This window comes from Ascaphus truei, chromosome 1, assembly GCF_040206685.1.
Source record: "Ascaphus truei isolate aAscTru1 chromosome 1, aAscTru1.hap1, whole genome shotgun sequence".
NCBI classification, from domain to species: Eukaryota; Metazoa; Chordata; class Amphibia; order Anura; family Ascaphidae; genus Ascaphus; species Ascaphus truei.
In genome coordinates this window covers 329,856,821-329,882,342 of record NC_134483.1, presented here as the reverse complement: position 1 = coordinate 329,882,342, position 25,522 = coordinate 329,856,821, and the positions used below count along the sequence as shown (strand labels likewise).

Genomic DNA, 25,522 nt, shown 5'->3' with positions numbered 1-25,522 from the left:
TATCCAATTTGATTGTATTTATATTATTTTTTTATCATCATACTGCTACTGGTACAATTTGGAGGATTATTAGTTGTTGTCTGATTCTCACCATAGCTGTTTATCACTATCTAAAAAATATTTCTTAACAAGGCAAAGCCATTTTATTATCTTTGGCGCTACTACTTATACGTTTTTTTCATCTATATATCTATATCATTTTGAGTAGTATTACATCGTACTGATAAGCATCTAGCCAACTAGCCTTAGGATCTGGAGACAATAACCCTAGGGTACCCTTTAGTAAATGTTCCTCATCTTCTGAACCAGTGGTTCCCAACTCCAGTCCCCAACAGGTCAAGCCATTGATTGAACCACCTGTGCCGAAGCCGGGATAGCCTTAAAATCTGATTGGGGGTACTAGAAGACTGGAGTTGGGAACAACTGTTCTAAACAATGATTTTAAAACAGGCGTAACACTAAAACTGAGGAATAACTTTGTTGAAACTGGCGTTATCTACAGCTTTAACCCGCATTTTGTAAAATTGCTCCTAAATCCTGAATTAGATTGTGAATGGATGTTCTCATCCCACAAGCACCAGTGTATACTTCTTAATCCCCAATTGTGATTTCTATTAGAAGTGCTCGTTGCGGGGGTAACAGTCTCTGTTTTTTATTAGAATATTCAGAGTTACTGCCAACTCTAACTTAAGCATTATAAACTATTGTTTAGGAAGGAAGACAAGCCGGATGCAGAATTCCAGTTTCAGTAATTCCGTTTTTCTATTGTCTTAATAGCATAGCAGATGTACACTGTACAGTATTTGAAAGGAACTGACTATTTGCATGTAATAGAAATCTTTTTCATACCGGGCTGAGTTGCTGCTCGAAGAGCATTAGGTAAACGATTTACTTTCCTCATGATTTCTTTCCACGATTTGTCCACTTGTAAAAACATCTTGGCTTCTGCTGGCAGCTGCCTTTGAATATCAGGAGCACTAAAGATACTTTCTAAATAGAGCCAGTTCCTTTGGCAAGTCAGCCATTCATCCTAAAGATTGCAAAAATAACTTTTAGCCCTCAAAAACAAGTCAAAACAATACAATACGGAGACAATATTAGTTTCAGATTTGTTTTTAAAATCCCTTGATAGTACATGAATATGTTAGTAGGAATACGAACTGTCCCAAGTTTAGGCCCAGATTGATCTGTATGGGAGGTAGGGCGTGCTAAAGCATAGCACCTTAGCGTGACTGGATACAGTTTGTAGGGAGAGTTCCTGCACTGGAAGACACCGAAAGCCCTTTAAATGAAGTGTAGTAAGTGTCTCCTGAAACCAGAAGATGTCTATTATGAAATAGCACTACTAATGTACATGTTGATAACAGAATGTATGTACAATGTTTTACTATGTGTTTCCATAAGTTTTCCACTTTTTGTTAAGAAACACACATTTCTTGCACTTATTATATTCCAGTTTATCCTTCCAAGTGGCTGTCTAGTGCCACAAAAATGAATTGTTTCATTGCAGGCCAATTTATTACACCCTTATCTTGTTTACTTTATAGTGTTATACAAAGCTCTTTTCTAACACCATTTGCCACCTAAGCTCCACACAGTTTGCATCACAGGCCTCCCATGGGAAACTAGGGATACTTCAATGTTTTACCTGCTCGCACCTTAGGCTTATGTAGCACATTTACATATGTAGCCAGATCACCGGACCTAGTGATAACATGACATATGCCATTATGACTTAGAATATTACAGAGTTTCCATAGCATTAAATGGCAGTGATGATGCAGAATATCACCACAAATGCCACCATAAGAAACAATAATTCTACATACCTCTGTACCCTGAAGGATATTGACTAAAGTATCATATGTCCTTTTTAGGTTGCACTTGGCATCTTGCATATATCTAAATAAAACATTGTTTTCATTGTAATAAATTAAGATATGTGTAAATCAATGTAATGGAAATGGGTCTAACAAGATAAGATGATTTCATCCTGGCAAAAAGGCACACATTTCACCTTATTATTGTACACTTGGGTGGGTGTGGGACTCTGAGGACACGGTGTAGGGGGGCACAGTGTGGGGTTACGGCCCTGCGAGGCTTAGTGTTACAGTGTGGCACTATTGTGTGTTGTCTATGATTATTACTCTGCATCTAGTAAACTTGTTCTATTATCTCTATCTATTATCTCTATCTATTTATATATATATATATATATATATATATATATATATATATATATATAATCAAAAAATAAATAGATGATACCGTTCTGTGGCTAACGAAATGCTTTTAATTGTGCGAGCTTTCGAGATACACTGATCTCTTCTTCCGGCGATGTTACATGTTATGTTTTTTGATTATTGAAGCTCGGCTAACACGGTACTGATACCTCTACATGTATATATATATATATTGACAGAGTCCCTGACTCAGTAAGCTGGAATGGAGGATGTGTACTTTCCAGCACTAAACCAGTTAACCCACAGTTGGAGAACTGCATACACCTGCAGCCTAATTAAGCAGGATGCCTGAGAGACTGCAGGTTTAAAAAGAAGGAAGTGGCTCACACAAGGTGAGCTTGTTTTGCCCAAGGAGGGTGGAGAGACTTCTCCCTTCTAGGAAGCCCTGGCTGTTGCTCTGGTCCCCCAGTCCTACGAGGAGCTTTGCTGCTGGGACCAGCTGGGACCCCAACCCAGGATTAAGATAAAGATTGCTGCGAGCTGGACACAGCCTGCTCCTCGGAACTGGCATTCCTATTTGCTATTGGAGCTACAATACAGATAAGACTTTATTGTTATACTTTGTGGAGCACATGTTTTGGGCATAACCAGATTAGCTGGCTGCCCTGTTAGTAAGGGCTCAAGAAGTTGAGTTAGTTTCCCTAATGGGAATAGGTTTTATTTTCTATAATTTGATTTCTTAAAGGGACGGTGCACCCATACTTTATTTGGTTGTGGCTAATAAACCACTACAGTTTAAAGTTTCCCATCATGTCTAGCGTCTTACTGACCCCTCCGCGAGGCCGTCCTGCCACTATATATATATATATATATCTCCTATAACGGGGTTATTCTACACCATAGAATCCCGCACAGGTGGAGGCGCTACTGAGCATCATTCCAGGATACACCCCAGGCTTCAGTAGCGGAGGCTCAGGACACCTGTGAGCCACAGGTATTGCACCCTACACACCATAGCTACACATCTCCCTGATACAAGGTTATGAACTTAGACATATTGTGAGTAACTAGTGCCTTCTCTGGATTGCTACATGAGCAGTCGTATACTCTATCTTAGGCTAAGTCCATTCTGCTTTGGTCCGAGCGGGGGAGTGCACCTGCTTGACGTCACCCGTGTGAAGCGGGTGCGTTTTTTGGCAATGCTAGACGCGCCGTGGGGGTCGTCACGGTGCTGGTTCACACTCATTGAGTGAACCGCTCACGTGACCTGCCCGTCGCACCAAGAAATCAGTTTCAACTGTTTCTCACGCAACGCATGCCCCCTCCTGCTGCTGCGCGCAGGCGCCCGCACGGTCTATGGGCGCGATCAATGCCTTAAGGCAATCTGATCACGCCCTGTGCGGTCTGATGCAGCATGGACTTAGCCTTAGAGAATCATTGTGGTCTAGGATACAGGCTATATCAGTATACCTGCCTTATCTGCTCAACTACACACATGGTCTAAACCTTCCTATAAATTTATTGGATTGCCTTGACATCAAGACCATTAGTGGTGTAGCAATATGTGTCCAGTCAGTTTCTAACAGACTCCAGAGACCACTTGCTATCAGGAAGTATAGGGATCCACTATAATGATACCTGTTCACCAACACTCTTGCTAATCCGGTTCTCCATTCCTTAGGTTTGCTTTCCTTACCAACGGTTAGTCGTACCTTGTATCAGTTATTGTGTGTCTATTTTATCTATTATAAGCGTATGTTTGTCCAACATTATTTTATCTGCATTCCTACTGTATTAAAGGTTACATTTGAGTTAATTCCCCATTACTTAGGATTTAGAGTGCTGTACATAGGGGCCCTTTTTTTTCTTGCCTCGGCAAGGGTTCGTTCTAACACTATACTACGCTCCTAGCACCTTATCCTCATGTGATGGCTGCAAGAGCTACTCCCCTCTCTCCCCATCCCTCTCAATTACTTGTATTTCTACTTACTAGTGTTTGATTAAATAAAGAAAGTTGCCTTTGCCACTCATCAACACGAGGTTTTATAGGTCCAACATAGCGGGATGATGCAACAGTTGATGTGTTTATGGTACTGTCGTCAAGCAGAACCTAAAAAACAAGATTCATTTTCATTTTAAATACATTAGGGTGCTCAATTTCAGACCTCAAGGGCCACCAACAGGCTAGGTTTTTAAGGGCAATGCATACCTACTGTAAGCAGTTATCTTAGTGATTATTAATGCTAGGTCAAATGATTAAGTATGTTTGAATTAGAGAGAACTTGAAACCCTTATTTGTTGGTAGCCCTTGTAGCCCTGCAATACATTCAGGAATTTAAAACTGTGTCAAAACTTAACTTGCATGCAATTATCATTAATGTAATTACATTGTCATTGCTCTTGCTCGGAAAATAAAAGTGGTGTGTGCTGAGCACGTGCATTGTAAGTGAAACTTCTTTGTGTTTTGTCACAGAAATTGTATTTGTGATGATGATATTTTTAATTCAATGAAAGAGATGTGAAAGTATTTTATTCAATTTATTTTTGTGGTGAAATTTCCATACTATCATTGGAATACTGTACATGATATAATTGACAAATGATAACTAAAGAAAAATACATATATTTAGGATTATAAATTATCTAAATGCCGTTACTCTCAAAAGTTTTTCATTCTATGTAAATCATACAAATCAAAACACAACTTCAGTGACCAAACGCAAAGAAGTTTGACTTAGAACCTGCGTACTCGGCGCGCACACCCTCTTTTTTCATTTTATAATCATTACAGTTACTATATTATATTAATCTATATAGAATTCATGTGCTATATGTTTACACACCTTGCATGTTTTCCACTTCTGCCTTTTTTATTATAAATGCTACAGTTAAAAAAAAATAGAAATTTGCACTTCTATATTTATACTCCCTTCTGTGCATGAGCGACCCTTTCTGCGCATGCGCGCCATCGGGTGGTCCTTTATGTGCATGCGCAGCATCGCGCGGCCCCTTCTGTGCATGCGCAGAATACGGCAGCCCCTTCTGCGCATGCGCGAGGTATGCCGGCCCCTTCTGTGCATACGCGGAGTACAGCGGCCCCTTCTGCGCATGCACTGAATCTGGCAGCCCTTTCTGCGCATGCGTGGAGCCTGGCGGACCATGCGCGGAATCTGGTGGTTGCTTCTATGCATGCGCAGAGTCAGGCAGCCAAGTCTGTGCATGCGCAGCCATCAGCTAGCAATGACGTAACTTCTGTTACACATTTCCATTAAAACCAATGAGATTTTTCCCATTAGAACTCTGTAGGTGCCACCAAAGAAGTTTCACTTCAAAAGCACCAAAATAAAAAAAAAATTAAGATAATACTAAATCTACAAATGATTTAGGTTTCTGTTTAGTTGTTTGTTTATAAATTATATTGAACCCATTTCTCACCTGAATATCATCTGTTCCACCAAGAATAAACACATCTTTGGAATCCCGATGCATAACAGTTGTGAATTCAGTGGCTTTCCAGGAATCCTCCACCTGAAATGAAAAAAATCATCACATTTTGATAATGTCAAAGAGCACCTGTGATACAACAAAGTACGGGACTCTGTCCAAGACTGATAAATCCTAATTTCCCATTTTTGTCTAGAATATCAGTACTGGTTCATTGTATTATTTTCCATGTTTCCATTTTAGTCTGGAAGTATATAAAACTCACAGGTTTTACATAGTTACATAGTAGACGAGGATGAAAAAAGACATACGTCCATCAAGTTCAAACTACAGTATGCTAAATTTAGACCACAAATACTTTATCCTATATTTGCACTTACAGTATATTAATCAAGAGGAAGGCAGACAAAAAACCCCAGTGAAATACAGTATCATCTAATGATATCTCATAAGGAGAAAAATAAATTCCTTCATCATTCCAAATACAGTCTATACAGTACCTTTCCTTTCTAAAAAGATAGTCAACCTTTTTTTTAATATATCTATTGTATCTACCATTATAGTCTCCATGGGTAATAAATTCCACATTGTAACTGCCCTTACTGTAAAGAACCCTTTCCTTTGTTGCTGGAGAAATCTCTTTAAGGGATGATAAATGTGTCGTTTGTACTGCCCTTGGGATGAAAAGTTCTTTTGAAGGCTCCTTGTATTGTCCCTGAAAATATTTGTATACGAGCACTTCTAAATCCTTCTCCATCAAGGATTCTCCTAATTTATCCCCATTTAATTTGTAAGTTGCCTGTTTATTCTTGTTTCCCAAATGCATACTGTAACCTTACATTTATCTGTATTAAATCTTATCTGCCATTTACCTGCCCAAGTTTGTAGTCTATCTAAGTCCTTCTGTAGAGAAATTACATCCTGCTCTGATTCTACTACCTTACACAATTTAGTATCATCAGCAAAGATGGAGACACATTGATCTCTGTGCCAACCTTAAGGTCATTAATAAACAAGTTAAAAAGCAGGGGTCCCAGTACCGAACCTTGAGATACTCGACTCACAACTTTAGCCCAACCTGAAAAGTTCATTTATTACTGCTCTCTGTTGTTTATCCTTCAACCAGTTTTCAATCCATGCTTTTTTTGTACACTATCTCTTGCGAGGAACCGAATCAAAAGGCTTTGAAAAGTCTAAGTAGACTACATAGACTGCATTACCCTGGTCTAAATTCCTACTTACCTCCTCAAAGAAACTAAAAGGGTTTGTTTGGCAAGACCTATCCTTCATATCCTCTCTCATCCCCGCTACAGACTCTGATAACCTGCTCAGGACCTGCAACTCTACCCTATCCTCCCCATTTTATCTACATGCCCCTATTTTTCTCTCCTGCTCTCGTCCTTCTAACCCCAGATCTTGGTTTAAATGCCATACACGTATGCTCCGCTCCTGTGCTTGCTCCTCTGAACTGCTATAGAGGAAATCTCACACTCTCGCAGACTTCCTTCACTACACATTTATCCTATCCTGTTTCAATTCTGCCCTCTCTAGGCTAAACAAACCTACTTTTCATCACTAATTAACACACAAGTCTAACCCACGCAGACTCTTCTCCATCTTTGACTCTCTACTCAGCCCTCCGTCTGTTACTGGACTTTCTTCCTCTAATTCACCACAAGATGTTGCTGACTATTTCAAGACTAAGGTAAATTCTATTCAACAAGACATCCTCTGTATCCTCCTGACATTCTACACCTCTTCCTAACTTTCCTCCTGCCTTCCTCAACTTATTTTCCTCTGTCACAGAGGAGAATGTGTTACTACTGATCTCTTTTTCTCCCTCTACCACCTGTCCTCTTAACCCCATTCCATCCCATCTCCTCAAACCTCTTGCTCCTACTCTAATTCCTACACTTACACATATTTTCAACTCCTCCCTATACTTTGGTACCTTTCCCATCTCCTTAAAGCACTCAAAAACAGCAAGCTTGACCCTAACTGTCTCTCAAATAATCGCCCTGTGTCTCTCCTGCCTTTTGCCTCTAAAGCCGTTGAAGGGCAACGTTCTCTCTTATGTTCTCTCTCTTGCTCCACTTTCTCCCCACCTACTCTATCCTAAACCCTCTACAATCTGGCTTCCGTACTGCTCACTCCACTGAAACAGTCCTCAAAAAAGTAACTAATGACCTCCATGCTGGAAAAGACAAAGGTCATTACACTTTGCTCATATTACTCAACCTCTCTGCAGTCTTTGATACTGTGGACCACCCTCTTCTACTTCACATTCTCCATACTCTTACTCATTCTCACACTCATTCTCCATACTCCATAACAGAGCTCTATCCTGGATTTTCTCTTACCTCTCCCATCGTACTTTCAGTGTCTCATTTGCTAACCCCTCCTCCTCTGTCGATCTCTCTGTGTGGGTACCCCAGTGCTCTGTCCTTTGATCTCTTCTCTTTTCTCTGTACACACTTTCTCTAGGTGACCTAATCACATCTCTTGGGTTTAAATATCACCTCTATGCTGACGACACACAAATTTACCTTTCAACCCCTGACCTTACACCTGCTGTACAGACCAAAGTCTCTGAATGTCTTTCTGCTAGATTAACCTTGATGGCCCACCGCCGACTCAAACTTAACATGTCCAAGACGGATCTCCTCACATTTCCTCTCAAATCTGGCTCTACTGCCCCCTTTTACATTACTGTTGGCAGCACTACAAGCAAGATACCTAGGGGTCACACTTGACTCTTCCCTCACAATCTCCTCTCACATTCGCAATGTAGCATAAACCTGTTGGTTTTACCTCCGTAACATTGCCAAGATATGCCCTTTCCTCTGTCCCTCTACTGCTAACTCTAAGGCTGTGTCCCCGCTGGTGCTGAGCGCGCTTGGTGCTTGATGCGCTTACCTCCTTAACTCTTTACCTTCCTGTCCAGGCTCACGCGGCGTGCCCGCGCTCAGGCACGGGCACCTACGCTCTCCAAAAGCTTGGTGCTTGGGGAGACAAAGGAGTTTGACTTCGGAGCTCAGAGCAGTGTCACATGACCCTGCTCTGACCAATGGGGAGAGAGAGGCAGTGCTGAGCGGAGAGATGCGAAGGGAAGGGGGGAGAGATGCGAAGGGGGGAGCGGAGAGATGCTGTCACGCCTGTATTCCCGCAGACCAAGCTAGACCCCAGTACTGAGGTGGGAACGGTATGATACCACACACCCACAGCAGTGGGAGCGAGCCCAGATTGTGGTATAGCGTTGCTGGGCCTGTTGGAAGATTTGTTAGAGTACACTTGCAATGCTTGGGGATGTCCGTAAGAATAGTCGTGTCCGTTTGCCAATGTTCAGCAGTCCAGAGGGTAGAGTCGTCAGAGGGTAAGTCAGGTCCTAGGAAGCCAGAGGTAAGCGAGGTAGTATGCGTAGCAGGGTTAACAGGGATACCAGAGAGCAGAGTAGTCCAGGACAAGCAGGGGTCAAAGCCAGGGAAATCCAAGATAGCACGGGAGCAGGAAACCACAGGAACGGAGAGGGAGCACAGCATAGGACAGGTACACACAGGGAAACAGGAACTATGCAGAGTGAGGAAGAAGTGGACAGACAGGGATTATAAAGGAAGGTGCACCAGTGACAGAGAGGGGAGGAGTAGAGAGAGAAGTGGGAGAAGGTAGAGATAGGTCAGGGAGAGAAGAGGAGGAGACAAAAGGGGCAGTCAGAGGAATGGCCTCTCCCCAAGGCTTGGGAGGTGGAGACAGGGGAAGCCTGATAAGAGGAGTCTGTGCGCGCGCCCCCTGTAAGCTGGGGATGCGCACGCACCGGCTGCAACAGAGGAGCGGCCCGCACGGAGCAAGGGAAGACCGCAGGAGGGGGAGGAAGCCAAGAGCAGGGGAACGCGCGCGCGGCCTGTGCCCGTGCGATGGCGAGCAAAGGTAGAGCAGAGGGAACAGGGGAGTCAGCGGAGGGGCATGTGGGCGCGCCCCCCGTGAGCTGCGGGAGTGCACGAGTCGGGTGCGTCACCAGGCGCGCGGAACGCCGTGCCGCAGGTACCACGCAGAGAGGAGGCAACGGGACGGATGCCACCACAGGGGAAGGTGATGCGGGCACTGCGGGAGAGAGGGAACGGGGAGGATCATAGCAGGGACTCAGGGACCGCGTGGGTATGCGAGCTCATGTGTGGCCGACAGACCGTGCTAAAGTGGGGATGTCTGCTCCAAAGGACTAACAGATAAGCAAAAACCCTTATTTACTACGTACAGAGACTGTATATGCTCAGCAATAATAGTATTTGTTTGGGGTGGAACCAGCTCTGCTGTCCATCCGAGTTAGAAAGGGGTTGAAGCTGAATGTACAGTTAGTCTCCTAAGAGGAGTAGGAGTTTATTTTGTGTTTTGTTTGGATTTAAAGGGACGGTGGGCCTGTTGTATGATTTAACCCTATATAGAGAAATACAGTGTTTCCTGCCTTAAATTGGGACTAAAAGAGACTGCAACGTGGTGTGGGCATCACAATACATACATAAATCCATGCTGACTATTACTAATAATTTTGTTTTCCATTAGGTATTCCTGATTATTATCCCATACTAAACCTTTTAGTAGCTTCCCCACAATTGATATCAGGCTTACAGGTCTGTAATTCCCTGGTTGGGTTCTAGCTCCCTTTCTAAATATAGGCTCCACGTCTGCTTTACGCCAGTCTTGTGGTACTAAGCCTGTGGAAATTGAGTCCTTGAATATTAAAGGTAATGGTTTAGCTATTACTGAACATAACTCCTTAAGAACTCTTGGATGTACAGGATGCCATTGGGGCCAGGTGAAGCGCCTATGAACTTCTTCCTCAGTTAACCAATTGTTTGTTAATATAGAGGTTGTGGCTTCCTCCTGCAGCACTACTATTGCAATTGATTCTTCCTTCGTAAATAGAGAGGCAATGAATTTGTTTAATACTGTACCTCTGCTTTTTCCTTGTCCAATAAGTTGCCTGCCCGTCTCACATAGGAAAAGTCATGTATACATTATTATTATTATTATTATTATCATATATTTGTGAAGCGCTAACATATTCTGCACCGCGGTACAATGGGGTAGAGAGTTATGTATATTACAAAAACAGTTACATATAGATGAGGACCAACATGCGCAAACAGATACAACAAGGTAATGAGGGTCTTGCTCGTGAGAGCTTACAGTCTAGAGCAGGGGGGCGCAAACTTTTTTCCCTGCGCCCCCCTGCCGGCTGTCCCCTCACTCCCGCGCCCCCCCCAACCCCAACTTACCCTCGCACCGGCGTAATGACGTCACGTTGCCATAGCAACGTGACGTCACATGACCTCGCAGCGTCATTTTGACGCCGCGTTGCCATGGCGACGCCGGGAGGAAGCCGCCGGAGCCACGGGTAAGTATGGTTTACAGAGGGCCTGCAGCTCCCCCGGCACTTAATTTAAGTGCCTTCGGGAAGCGCGCGGGGCCTCTGTAAACCCCGCGCCCCCCGTCGGCAGTCTCGCGCCCCCCCTGGGGGTCGCGCCCCACAGATTGCGCACCGCTGGTCTAGAGCAGTGGTCTCCAAACTTTTCAGTACAAGGAACACATCGTATACTCTTCGCATTTGCGCGGGCCAAAGGAAAAAAAAATCTTTTTATAATTTTTATATATTTATATATTTTATAAATTAATGAATAGGTTTTATTTTGATCTTTTTGGGGTGATTCAGAACAAAAGAGAAATGTGACAATTACAAACAAAGGATGCCGTGCTGACACTGGGAAATGAAATATAATGAGCAAAAAAATATAAATATTTCATGTTGCTGCGGGCCGGATAAAATCTTGTGGGGAGCCTAATGTGGCCCCCGGGCCATAGTTTGGAGACCCCTGGTCCAGAAGGAATGAGGGTCAATGTTGAAACAAGAAGGCAAGGTGGCTACTTATTGTAGTATAAGGTGCGGCTCAGGTTAGAATATGGCCCAGCCTGACAGTTGAAGCCCTTAAGGATTTTTTTGTTGGGGGGGGGGGGAAGGGATGTTACGTAGGGTGGAGATTGGTCAAGCCACACAGTTGGTCGTAATGGGGCTGGAGGGGGAGGGGAGGGTGATGTTAGAGGTATGGCGAGTAGGCTTCCTTAAAAAGTGAGTTTTCAGGGAGTATTTAAACATCTGAAAGCTTGGGAAGAGTCAGACAGACCGTGGTATGGAATTCCAGGGAGAGGGGGCAGCACGGGAGAAGTCTTGCAGGCGGGAGTGAGAGGAGGTAATAAGGTGGGAGGAAAGATGAACGTCGTGGGCATAACGTAGGGGCGTGTAGCTATGTATTTGTGGATGAGGGCTTAGATGTAAGGGGGGTAGTGTCATTGAGACCTTTGTATGTCATGACTAAGACTTTACATTTAATTCTAGAGGCTATACATTTTTTGCATATAATGCGAAAACAGCATTTTTAATATCTACAGATGTTAGCTTTAATAAGCCTTTATATTAAAGCTTGCGAATGGCTCGTGTTTGCCATCTATTTTTTGCTATCTTTTGTAAAAGATTCAATTTTTGCCCTTTTCCCAGTATCAGTCTTTAAAATGTACTAATCCCTGTACAAAATGTAGCATATATGAGTCACTTTAGTTTATTTCATGAAACAATAAGTCACTCTGGGCATCTACTGTATTTATGTTGTTATCATATCATAGGTGCAAAAAAGGCAAATGGACAAGTTACATGGCATGACATGAGTGAGAAACAAGAGCTTCATTAGAATGGACACAAATGATCCTTATGTTGCATTTCTTAATTTAATTTTTAACATGTTTTACTTTGTAGCATGAATGCTTTGGTTACATCAATGTACAACACAATACATTATTATGTTTGGGATTGTTCAATATAGTTTATGTGTAGCATATGATAATAATATTTGTTTCTTATACAGCGGTGATAATGTCAGCAGCACGGTTCTGCAGGCAACCAGTAATAGCTCCAACACTTATGTCTGAATAAAAGCTAGTGTGCTGTTAGAGGAACTAACTCTTACAATGCAAGCGGTTAAAGGCACAAGCACAATCTTATATGAAACGCTCATGAAATTTATGCAAATTGAAAAGTATGCTGAATTTGAACTAGAATTTATGCTTGTTTGAAAACGATATACACCAACAGGTTCCTAACAGTCGCATTGGGATGAATAAACTAACATTAACTGAATATGTATCAATTGTTGGCATTAATGAGCTATCTCAGTACAGTATAATGGATATTTAGTTATTTCCCCTAACATTTCTGATGCAGGTTTGTTGCAATAATATTTCCTAATATAACTGACATTTGTATATTAAAAAAAAAATGCTGTACCTTTTTAAGTATTGCCTCTAACGAAGCCTCTCCAGAAGCTTGTCCTGAAACATCCTGAATATCCTGGGCATATTCAAATGTGTGTATCTCAATTAACTTTTCAAGAGACAATGGATTCTCAGTGTCTATCAGAGTTGCATTAATATTTTCCTCTAATGTAGCCCAATGTCTTGGTTTCAAACATGGATTTCTTAGATCTGTAATCACAGGAACCTGAAACAGAGAATAGTATGTTTCTTATAATTATTAAGTCAAACATAGAAAGGCTTGATCGCTATGTAACAGTTACTATCGATGCTGATAATTATTGTACGCTTACAATAATTTAATGTACTCTAGTGCACAGATGTTACACTTTAAATAATGTATGTATGTGAAGAAATGTAGAGCTAAACAGAAACAAACTAAAGCCAAATATACTGGTATCTTTTGGCTTCTCCTATGTTGGCAGTTTTGGTACAGCATATGTACAGTATAAAAATATGAACAAAGTATGCCGACACTCCGAATTAAGATCGCTATGAGGTGCAAGGGCTAAAAAGCAGTAGCATATAGAACAATAGTCCAACACACTAGATTTTAAATGTAGCCCCCCTTTGGGAACTACTAATTAGTGTAAGGGGTTAACGGCCTTAATGGGTAAACCAGGTGGGATCACACTGGTGTTGCCGCTCCCCATCATTTGACCTCTTGTGTCCAGTGATGTCACTATAGGGAGATATATAACTCCACTCAATATTCTAGAAGCAGATTCCTCAGAGTTCAGGTAGAGGGCCTCAACGTAAGTAATGTATATATGTTTATGTGTAGTTATGTGTATTAAGGATGTCTTATAACCATTTATTGTTTTCTGTTACGGAACAGGCCCTACATAGTTAGCGCCCATAGTAATCGCCCAAGTGCCCAAGATTGCTCTCATGCAATAAGAGGAGTAAGCATGTGCTCAACAGGAGTAGTAGCTCCGGAGGATAATTGGATCGTCTCCACCGGAAGGTCGTTAGTAAACTCCCGATCCTAGATATGTGGACTAGGTATGCTGTACAAAGTAACGGATACTGATCCCAGAGAGAGGAGTGTTTACCCCACATGAGTCCACCTGAGATAGAACATTATTGACGCTATGCAGGAGATTGTCAATTTAACCAATACTAATTGAAACAAGTGTAAGTACCTCCCCAGCGAAGGAGTGAGAGCTACCAGTGGAAGAAGTTCAGTAACCATATTGTTTGCCACCAGTTAATGTCCAAAGTGAAGTCTGTTTTTTGTATGGCAAGAATTATAAACAGATGTGAATAAAGTTCTTGGCACCCATCATTATTCTATCTGTAAATTCATGCCCAGCCTGCACCCTAAACAGGTATGAGAGACTGAGCATTGCCATGTATGTAGTTCAATTCGATGTAAACTCCTTTAGAGCAGAGCAAGGAGGGCTACATAAATAAAGTGAAAGGAGTGTTTATTACAATGAGATCTCATTGCAATAAATACTCCTTTCACTATGTTTAAAATTGAGTGTGCTGGACTGTTGTTCTATATACAGTATATATATACAGTGTTCGACAAACCTATACATTTGCTCGCCCCGGGCGAGTGGATTTAACATCGTGGCGAGCTCCTATTGGCCCAAGCAGCACACATTTGGTACTAGGTGGCGAGTAGATTTTTTTGTGTGGCGAGTAGATTTTTTGGTGATTTGTCGACCACTGTATATATATATGTATGTATATATATATATATATATATATATATATATATATATATATATATATATATATAACAAAAGAAAAAACAGGCGCACTCCTAGTGTAGTAAAGTATAAAAAGGTATTTATAGGGTAATAAAATATAAAAAGCGCACTCACAAACAGAGTAAATAAATATGCATTTATGAGATATACTCAATCACCTTGAAGTTGTAGAGGAACTACACCAGCCCGTCCCGTTGGTGCCACCTCTGGTGTGTCCGTTGGTTCAGCAGGATGTATTGGAGCCACCGGAGCCAGGTGATGTTAAAATCAGCGTCTCAGTAAGAGACTCCCTCCGGATACACCTCCAATCAGCTTTCACTGCTCACCAGCAGGCAACCGCAATACCTCTCTGCTCACCAAGATCTTGCGTGAATTGTGATGTCACAGTGAACTCCTGAATAGACTGTAGCTCCTCTCAGTGATGACTCACAGTATTGGTGAGCAGAGAGGCTGGAACAAGGAAGTGCACGGAGCACTCGGCATTAGGAAGCCATTCACCGGCCCCTGCAGCACATGGTGGAGCCCTCAGACAGACACCTGATATTCTATTGGGACCCTGCAGTCATTGTTGGCGATTGAGCTAAGATTCCTACATGCCCTTGTTCCTGTGATGTTTGTGAGTGCGCAATCTATATTTTAATCAGTCCCATATACATTTTTGATACCTAATACACTATGAGTGCGCCTGTTGTTTTTTTTTCCATATATATATATATATATATATATATATATATATATATATATATATATATATATATATATATATATATATATATATATATATATAATATATGTGTGTATATATATGTGTGTATGTATATACAGTATATATAAATTCAGGCAGTGAAGGTCAAAACAGTAGTATACAGTCACGTGACATCTTATGTCCAATTAAAAATCAATGCATAGCTATTAGGGATTCAAATGAGAAACTTCATATAGGCAACAAGTTTGGACTTGTTCTTTTCACATCTTTTATTTTTTTAATTTAGAAGCGTTCATTTTCACATTTCACACACATAAAAGCACACTTTTCTATGACCCGTTACAGCCTAATCAGGTAGAGATGTCTTCCAACATGGAAGGTGGTTTATGGAGTAGTACTTCTTAGTAAATATTGCCCTTTATGTTAGTTATAAAAAGTAACCAACATTGCAAACGCATCACAAATAAAAGCATAAGTACAAGTTTACCCTACCTGTACAGATGCAGCGGACGGTATTCAAACAAATCACGGAGTCGTTTTCGTGTGCGCTGCTGTACTCCACGCAGCATTAAAGCAGCCAATCGACCCAGACACACGTGTTTATCGCGGTTGCTTTGTTTATATTTCATGGATTGTGTGCAATTAAATGCAATGAAATGAATGAATTGTAATGTGTACAGTACTGTGCTACTGTGTCAATTTCAGGTGTTTAAAAACCAGAACACTAAAATGCCATTTTCTGCACTCGCATCTTAAGGCGGTACGGTTGGAAGAAATCCTGCACCATGAGATGGGTATTTCGAGGTATACAACGTGTGAAGTGTTCGAATAACGGCCGCTGCATCTGTACATGCAATTAAAATAACTGTTACCTTTGCTTTCATCATTTCCACCTTCTCTTTGAGCCGTGGCACAACATTATTTGTCGGCAATCCTTTTTCCAATTGATTCACAAACTTGGCATATTTAAGAACTTGTGAATTCAGCTGCTCTGGATCCAGAGTTTCAAATTTAGACTGGAAGATGAAGCACAAACAGAAAATACATTTTGGTAAACTGGGCACCCACATAAAGGACTGTTGACAGCTTTCACGGTGCTCAGAACTAGAGTCTTCACCTGGGCCCGGGTTGTTATTGAGCATGCAAGCGGGGTTTTGAGATGCAGCAAATTGTTAAGCAGGGAACCAGGAGATTGTTGCGAGAGAAAGGGTAAGTTGTTGAGTGTGTGTGTGGGGGGGGGGGAATAAGACTGAGCCTAGCAGAGGAGGGGGGCTGGCAGATCGACCATAAATCGGTGGTCACCTGTGCACAGCTCTCTCTCCCTGTCAGTGGCACTACCCACTTGACACTGCATTTTTACCTCCATCCACTCAGCCTGAAGAACATCCCATTCAGAAACAGAATCCCACAGAAGCTGCTTCAGTTTTATTTCTGCGCTTACTTCTTCCAGAGCATCAAACTTCGTCACTTCAACCTTTAAATGCAAAAGCAAATAAAACTCGTTTTTTGTAGAATTGAATTACTCTTATACAAGAAGATGATCCAATAATTTTGTGAATGTACTACAAGGGTTACTCCATAAGGCACCTTCCAGCTTGACAGTAAATATTGTCCCCTACTGTATGTCCCATTCAAATAGATAGGCTTTAATAAAGTATCTTTAGTCATGGAAGGTGCCTTGTGGTGTATAACTATTTAGTCAAACTTGAGGGGTTTGATTCTCTCTGGCTGTTTCCTTTTGTGTGATGTCACTGTGTGTTCCCTCTCTCCCCCTCCCCTTATCTAGATTGGCTTTCTGACAGGGACAGGTTGGGCTAACACTTGATTGACAAACATCCCTTATTAGGGGGCCCTTAAGAAATTCAACATGCAATGAATTATCATAGAAACAAAAACCGCCATATGGTTTCTTTAAATACAGTTGGATTTGAATGGGGAAGCAAAGTAGACGGGTAAATTATTTTCAAAATGTCCTAATACGTGGGACTGCACCTTTAAAACAATAATCCCACTTATTCCACATACTGTATATATGTTTTTACAGCATTCGAACCAGGGGGATCTTCTTGAGCTTATACTTTTAGCTCCCGAAAACGCCCTGGTTCCAATGATACCAGAGTAGTTACCTGTAACTCTCTGAACATTTAAACGGTCATCCAACAGGAAGCTACAATGCATGATGTTGAGGCTTCCTATCAGCCCTTGGGGTCTGCGAGATTTGCAGACCATTTTGATTTCCCTATAGGGAGCAGGAACACAGGTAACTAAACCAATAAGTATCTCAGGAACACAGAGGATCCCTGAAGCTAAAAGTAGTACACTTCAGCTCTGGGGGACTCCCCAGTTCCAATTCTGTTAAGCGAAAAAGAAAATAAATGAGTAGGAGGAAATGCTGCTTTAAGTGTAGGCTCTAATGACTGGGGTCGCGTATTCAAGCCAAAAAAAGTGTATTGTTAGAGAAAATAGAAATTTTATCAATAAAAATAACAAATATGAAAATATTAATTAGAGCAATAAAAAAAAACTACATAACATTCATCTACTATACTACATTTAACCCACATTTTTTCCAAATATCCATTACAACATAGAAATAGAACTACAGTATAACTTTGAAAATCAACAAATAAGTACAATTTGAAATAAAACTCTACTGAGGTTGACATGCTGCATTCGATTAATGCAGCGAATGTAAGTTAATTTTAGATCTAAATGTAAAAGAATGCCTTAGAAAGCCACATTCACCTTGAACTTCTTCTGGTAAGATTTGTACTGAAATGCACGCTTCTGTAACTCATCTATAATCGTTTGTAAGTCTGTTAATATTTGTTTCACTTTTGTTTGGTCAGCTCCAACATCCAGAATCTGTGGGTCCTGTAAAAGGAATGTATTTTTTATGCATTTTAGAACTTTTTTCTAAATTAATCAAATTATTTGAATATAATGTATAATGAATATAAATGATGCTGTTTCTAGTTGAATATTTAATATTGCAAGTTAGCCCGTTTACAATTAATATTTTATATATAATTATTTTCCCATTTATATTTATATATGTAATTATATATGACTATATAAATAATAATTAATATCAATAAATCCTGCAGTGTTTCTTTACATGATTGGCTATCCAATACAAAAAAAAATCATGAATCAGAGACAATGCCCTTAGAAATTCAGTGAAATGGTGGGGGGGAAACCTGTAGTGGCACAATGCTCACAAATTATTTATAAATTAACCATGTTATATGTAATGAAAAGACAGGTCATAAACAAGTGAATTCTGCATTTAAAGCAACAGAGCCCTTAATTTAGAGCTACGGTACAATTTAAATTGGAAACTATGTTAAACATCTCAAATAGTTCACCAGTTCTCAGTGTTAGAAATGAGTGTCCAAAATAGTTATTTGCAATAATTCCAAGTCTCCTCCATTATCAGATCCAGCGATTCAAAGGAGGCTTTTATATTACTGTAGCTTCTAGACTAATTCTTTAACTTCTGATAGTCCCAAATCTTTAGATTGAAAGATCTGTTTCAAATAAACCTGGTGGTTACTTGCTGAGTAAAAAAAAGCTGTGTGTGCTGTGCACGCGCATAGTAAGTGAAACTTCTTTGACTTTTGTCACAGAAATTGTGTTTGTGATGTTTTAATTAAAAATCAAAATACAATTTCATTGACAAAACGCAAATAAATTTTGACTTTGAAGGTGCGTGCTCGGCACACATCCCCTGTATTAGCTATTTGCACTAGGTGTGAATTCCTCGTGCGTGTGACTGTGTGTGCGTGTGACAGTGTGTGTGTGCGTGTGACTGTGTGTGTGCATGTGACTGTGTGTGCGTGCATGTGACTCTGTGTGTGTGCGTGTGACTGTGTGTGTGCGTGTGACTGTGTGTGTGTGTGTGTGCGTGTGACTGTGTGTGTGTGCGTGTGACTCTGTGTGCGTGCATGTGTGACTCTGTGTGCGTGCATGTGTGATGTATGCGCACCCCCCCTGCACCTCGCATATGCCCCTGCACCTCACATATCCCCCTGCACCTCACATATCCCCCTGCACCTCACATCACCTGCACCTCACATCACCCCCCTGCACCTCACGTCACCCCCCTGCACCTCACGTCACCCCCCTGCACCTCACGTCACCCCCCTGCACCTCAGGTCACCCCCCTGCACCTCACATCACCCACCCCCCTGCACCTCACATCACCCCCCTGCACCTCACATCACCCCCCGGCACCTCACATTAACCCCCTACACCTCCTCACCTCACATCACCCCCCGGCACCTCACATCACCCCCCTTCACCCCCTCACATCACCCCCCTTCACCCCCTCACATCACCCCCCTTCACCTCCTCACATCACCCCCCTTCATCTCCTCACATCACCCCCCTTCACCCCCTCACATCACCTAACGGCGCCGCTGCCAGACGCTTCTGCGCATGCGTGGCGTCCGACAGGGTCGCCATGACTACTGCGCATGCGCGGCGCGGGCTGCGCAGAGGTTGACGGCAGCTGAACAGCTCCCCTTGCTGCCTGTACGTGAGTGAGCCCAGCGGGGGGAGCTCTGTCTGTGTCTCCCGCCCGGCGGCAGGGGAGTCTCCCGCCCGGCGGCAGAGGAGTCTCCCGCCCAGCGGCAGAGGAGTCTCCCGCCCCGCGGCAGAGGAGTCTCCCGCCCCGCGGCAGAGGAGTCTCCCGCCCCGCGGCAGAGGAGTCTCCCGCCCGGCGGACGAGGAGTCTCCCGCCCGGCGGCAGAGGAGTGTCCAGCCCCGCGGCAGAGGAGTCTCCAGCCCGTGTATCCTGTGGCAGCAAGCCCACCTGCGGAGGTATGTGTATGTATTTATGTGTGTTTGTTTGTGTCAGTGTGTTTGAGTGTGTTTGCTCCGGGGTCAGGGGGACTTGCAGGGTGCCGCTCGGTTCAAGCAGTAGATGCTGCCCCCATCACCGTGCAGCGGAAGCACTCGCCCCCGATGGAGTACAGAGCTACTACTGTCATTTGAGCTTGGCGTGCGGCTGGGACAGAGAGCCGGGCCCGGTCCCCACTGCCCCGGATGCCGCCCGTGCCCATCTCCAACTGGGGGAAATTGCTGCCGGCCGTTAGGAGCGGCGCCGGCGGCTATCGCCGCCGCCGCCGCATATGTCTGCGGCCGTGTGGGGGGAGCGGGGGCCATTAGGAGCGGCGCCGGTGGCTATCGCCGCCGCCGCCGATTCTGATTTTTGGAGCTGGTGTGATGTCAGTGTTGGGGTCGGGCTGAGCCAGAACACAGCCCGGCCTCAACTGCCAGCACTGACGTCACATCCGTTTCATTTCTGTCTCCACAATTCTTTTTTGCCCCAGTTCGAATGAGGTGCCACTAAGGAAGTTTCACTTCAAAAAAATTATTGAAGTCAATCCCATATAAACTGAACATGTACAAATACAACACTTTTTTTTCCAAATAGGGTCGCCACTTAAAAGTGCAATCTGCTCTTTGAAAAGGATATTCTCTTGCTTTTGTTTGCAAGGTTGCAAAGTTAAGAATTATTTTTTGTGTTTCTTCACACCAACACTAATCTCTCACAGAAGTTAACACCACCTTGATTTCATTGAAACAAATGTAAAGGGGAAAAAACCAACACATGCATCCCATCACAATATTGTGACACTCCTGCCCTAACTGCTCTTTGGCTCAGTCTCAAAATTGTTCAATGATTCCTCTATTTAAAGCTTATGTAAAGTCTTTCGGTACACTGATGCAAAGGGACGCAACATGAAATGTCCATATGTAATCCTTGATATATGTATATGTATATATGAAAAAACAGAAAGTGAATTCCGTGCGCTTCTCCCATTGGGATAGCAATAAATGGGGAAATAAATACAGTATACATAGTGCAAACTAAATCTGTAAGACAAAGGAGACTTTTGGTTACATCTTTTGATCAAATAATGCCAAGCCTGCTAACCAACGTCAAGGTAAGTCTCAATAGCAGGTCCCTGTGCTAAATGCATACAAATGTTCTGTGAAATATACCCTGAAGAGGTAAATGTGTGTATATATATATATATATATATATATATATATATATATATATATATATATATATATATATATATATATATATCCTCCTAAAACTTTTTGAAAATTTCAACATTTCCAGAAAGTTAATAATCAATCATACCTGTGACTGAATATTCACAACCTTTACTTCTTTGTTTAATTCAGCAATATCTTTGTCCAGAAAACGAGAGAATTTTTCAATGCTACCCTCTCTTTCGCCGACAGACTTGTCAATGGCATTTCGAACAGCAATAATTGATGGCTTAAGAGTAGCATACACTGCAAAATCTTCTGGAGGTGTGGGCACAAGGTATTTGTCAATGAGCTGAAACATCTGTGATATAACATTGGACTCTTCCTCTAGAATTTCAATCTGAAAACCACATTGAAAGAATTATAAACCTTTAACAATCTTAGTAATTGTTTGATGAAATTGTGGTTTTCTTATATAATACAAAACATTGCTATCACATGAGGTGAAAAATAAATAAGAGACAAAAATACATTTTAAATAGATTATCATAAAGTAAAATTACACAAAATATGGCATTTCTGATTATGATACAAGAGTTGCATTTCAAAATGAATAAAGCACTTGTACATTTGTTCTTAATCAACTTTTTTCATAATAAACTAATTAGGTGACTAGTTTAATCTATTTATCTTTGAATTTACATTTTACTCTTTAATTCTTGAGATTCACGTTTGTTTTAGTTTTAACAGCATTTCTATTGCCTTCCCTGATATTTAAAAGTATGGCAGATCTAATTTCTTCTTGTCATTTTAGTAATTCAGTTTTCACATAATTGCTGTCCCTCGCAATGTAATTTTACAAGGGTTCAACACCCATTCAGCAGACAGTGATTTAAGTTTTGTTCCTTAATATGAAATGAACTGTTGGTAGCTGAAGGCCTGCAACATTAAAGACTAAACAAGGAGCACATTGAGAACATTTATAAGGTCCAACATTTAATTTCACCTAATTGGTTGGAGATAAACCTACAGACGGGACTCGGATATCCACCGGAATCCCTCCCTCAAACTGCTGTGGGATTGCGGAGGGTCGGATCCAATATTAATCCGTGGTGGTGCACGTCGGATAATCCGTTCCGACGTCAGATGAATGTATTATCTGGCGTCGAATAATCTGTTTGACGGATAATGGACCGTCGGAAAGCGAGGACCACGTGTATTTTATATGTTTTCTTATGTTTTTAGAGTGGAATATTTTTGGCAAATTTACCACAAACAAAATAATCCAAATACAACTTAACTGTACATTGCTATTGGGAAAACCTTTCAATGTTTCCCAAGCCAAGCGACCATGTTATGTTCCATTTTGAAACTATACTTTCAATCCATATGCCTTTACTTACCCTGTCTTGAATCTCATCCAGGAATATCAAATTATTTACGTAGTCTATTGTTGCAGAAGGAAAAAATTCGAGTTTGAATTGGGCATCTTGAGACTCGGCGATAACGGCATCCAGCTTTTTCTTAGCAAGACCTGGAAGTATGTCATTAATTACCTAGAACAAAGCAAACGTATTGTATGTTAAAAAAACAAAAGGAACAAATGGGGGGAAAGAAATTGAAATTAAAGTGAAAGATTATTGTAGGAGTTATTTGTTGAGTACACTCAACAAAATCCTCTTTTTTTTTTGTAAATCAGAAAATGTCCATTGGAAAAAAATGTACATCAGAGGAGAAATCATGTTGACAAGAGAAAATTGTACTTCTAAGCATTTCCTTCTAGACTGTAACATTATTTGTTATTTAATGAATCATATAAGGAAAGCTAATAGACATATTACTGTAGAAAAATTGACTATTTATAGAGTTTTTGAGCTGGCATTAAAAAAAATACATACACATACATTTAACAGCTATTGCTAGTAATTTAAAGATATGATTTTTTTTTTTAAAGAAAAGTTTATATGATTGCTATATTGGTCCAATAAAAGGTATCACAACCTGCAAAACATCTTGTTGCAGGGTACATGCAACTACACACGTGGGTTTCTTGACAAGGCTTATTTATTTAGCCTTAAAAGATATACAGCACACAAAACATCAGCAACAAACGAAAATGACTTTTCTTCAGCAACAAACGAAAATGGCTTTTTCTTCAGCAAATCAAACAAAATAGTTTCTCTTTAGCAGACAGTTTATATATAAGGTAGCTACCCTTTTCTATGCAGGGGACAGACAGTTCACAATACAACTACTTTGCTACTCAGACCTTATTTCAGTAATCTTTAGCAGCTTACTCCTCTCTCCTCACCAGCCAGGCTCCATGTGTCTACAGCCTGGGTTTTAACACACCTTGATTAGGCAGCTGGGATCCATCTAATTGTCCTGAGGTTCCCAGCTGAAGTTAACCTAGTCAGTGCTGCACTGCAGACCAGACATAGGTTTTCCAGGCATATAGCTGGTGGCTTTTATTTACCCTGTCACATTCCTCCCCTGTTAGTGTGTGGCTGGGGCTACGCACGGCTGAAGCCCGACCAACCACCCCTTCTCTAGAAAAGAAGTCAGCATTTGCGCTCTCTTTTCCCGGCCTATACTGAATCTCAAATGAGAAGGGTTGGAGGGCCATATACCACCTAGTCAATCTAGCATTGGAATCCTTCATGCTATTTAACCACTTTAGTGGAGCATGATCCGTCACCAAAGTAAAATGGACTCCTGCCAGGTAATGCCTCAAAGCCTCAATTGCCCACTTTATTGCGAGGCACTCTTTCTCAATCACTGAGTAGTTTTTTTCCCTTGGGAACAATTTCCTACTCAGGAAAAGGATAGGATGTTCAACTCCCTCAAACTGTTGTGACAACACTGCCCCTAGCCCTATCTCTGATGCATCTGTTTGCACTATAAAAGGGCTGTTGAAGTCTGGGCTTCTAAGGATGGGACCCTCTGATAGACACCTTTTTATGTCCTCAAAGGCTCTCTGACAATCCCTTGACCACACCACGTGTGTAGGGGCACACTTATTTGTGAGGTCCGTTAAAGGGGATGCCACTTCCGAATAGTTGGGGATGAACCGCTGGTAGTACCCTGCTAAACCCAGCAGAGCGCGTACCTGCGTTTTTGTTTGGGGGGTCAGAACTTCTTTCAGGGCAACTACCTTGTCGGCTAGTGGCCTTACTTTTCCACCTCCCACTGCATACCCTAAGTATTTGGTTTCTGCCTTACCCAAGGCACATTTCTTAGGGTTGGCTGTGAGCCCTGCCTCTCTTAGAGATTTGAGGACCGCTTTCAGCCTATTTAGATGGGCCCGCCAGTGTTTACTATAAATCTCTATTTTTCTTTATGTTAATAAACGTTATTACACTATTTTTTCCCCTCTTTTCCCTATTTTCTGAGGAATCATCAGGGGGCTCTCCCTCTCCCCCAAAAGAGGATTAGTCATCTGACCAAGATCAGACACCTAATGTGAGTGTGTCTCCTCCCTTATTTATTATTTACCCCCATAAAGAGATCCAAGGTATCTATGTGTATTGAATTTTTCCTCATTGTGGTCCCCCTCTCTCTTTTATTTCCTACGTTCATATATGTCCTGGAGCCACAAGCAGAACAACGCGCCTGAGGATCCCCCCTTTCCCTTTTACTATAAATGACAATGTCATCTAGGTAGGCTGAGGCATAAGTCCTATGGGGCCTCAGTACCTTATCCATGAGTCTCTGAAATGTGGCTGGGGCTCCATGCAGTCCAAATGGCATTGTCACAAAATGGTATAAACCCATGTGAGTGGCAAAGGCTGTTTTGCATTTGGACTTTTCCTCTAAGGGTATTTGCCAGTATCCTTTTGTCAAGTCCAACGTGGATATATATTCCGCGTTACCAAGAGCATCAATTAATTCGTCCACCCTTGGCATCGGATATGCGTCAAACTTGGATACCGCATTGACCTTTCGGAGGTCCACACAAAATCTTACCTTCCCATCGGGTTTAGGGACCATAATTAGTGGACTACACCACTCACTGCATGATTCCTCAATCACTCCTAAGTGTAACATTTCTTGTACCTCCTTTTCTTTACCAGAGGCCTACGACTTTCAGGCAACCTATAAGG

The 25,522-nt window shown here is 41.8% G+C and overlaps 1 protein-coding gene across 4 annotated transcripts in view; it reads right to left on the bottom strand.

The window, feature by feature from the left end:
• Positions 1-25,522, bottom strand: part of DNAH6 (dynein axonemal heavy chain 6) — a 448,872-nt gene that overhangs the window by 303,039 nt on the left and 120,311 nt on the right. For all 4 annotated transcript variants that reach the window (XM_075607019.1, XM_075606995.1, XM_075607010.1 and 1 more), the window contains 9 exons: positions 22,823-22,975; positions 21,568-21,819; positions 18,153-18,281; positions 16,768-16,881; positions 16,280-16,423; positions 12,955-13,167; positions 5,619-5,711; positions 4,174-4,293; positions 850-1,030 (listed from right to left, as the gene is read on the bottom strand). In XM_075607019.1, coding sequence (XP_075463134.1) covers positions 850-1,030; positions 4,174-4,293; positions 5,619-5,711; positions 12,955-13,167; positions 16,280-16,423; positions 16,768-16,881; positions 18,153-18,281; positions 21,568-21,819; positions 22,823-22,975 — 1,399 coding nt within the window. The remainder of the gene's footprint in view (positions 1-849; positions 1,031-4,173; positions 4,294-5,618; positions 5,712-12,954; positions 13,168-16,279; positions 16,424-16,767; positions 16,882-18,152; positions 18,282-21,567; positions 21,820-22,822; positions 22,976-25,522) is intronic.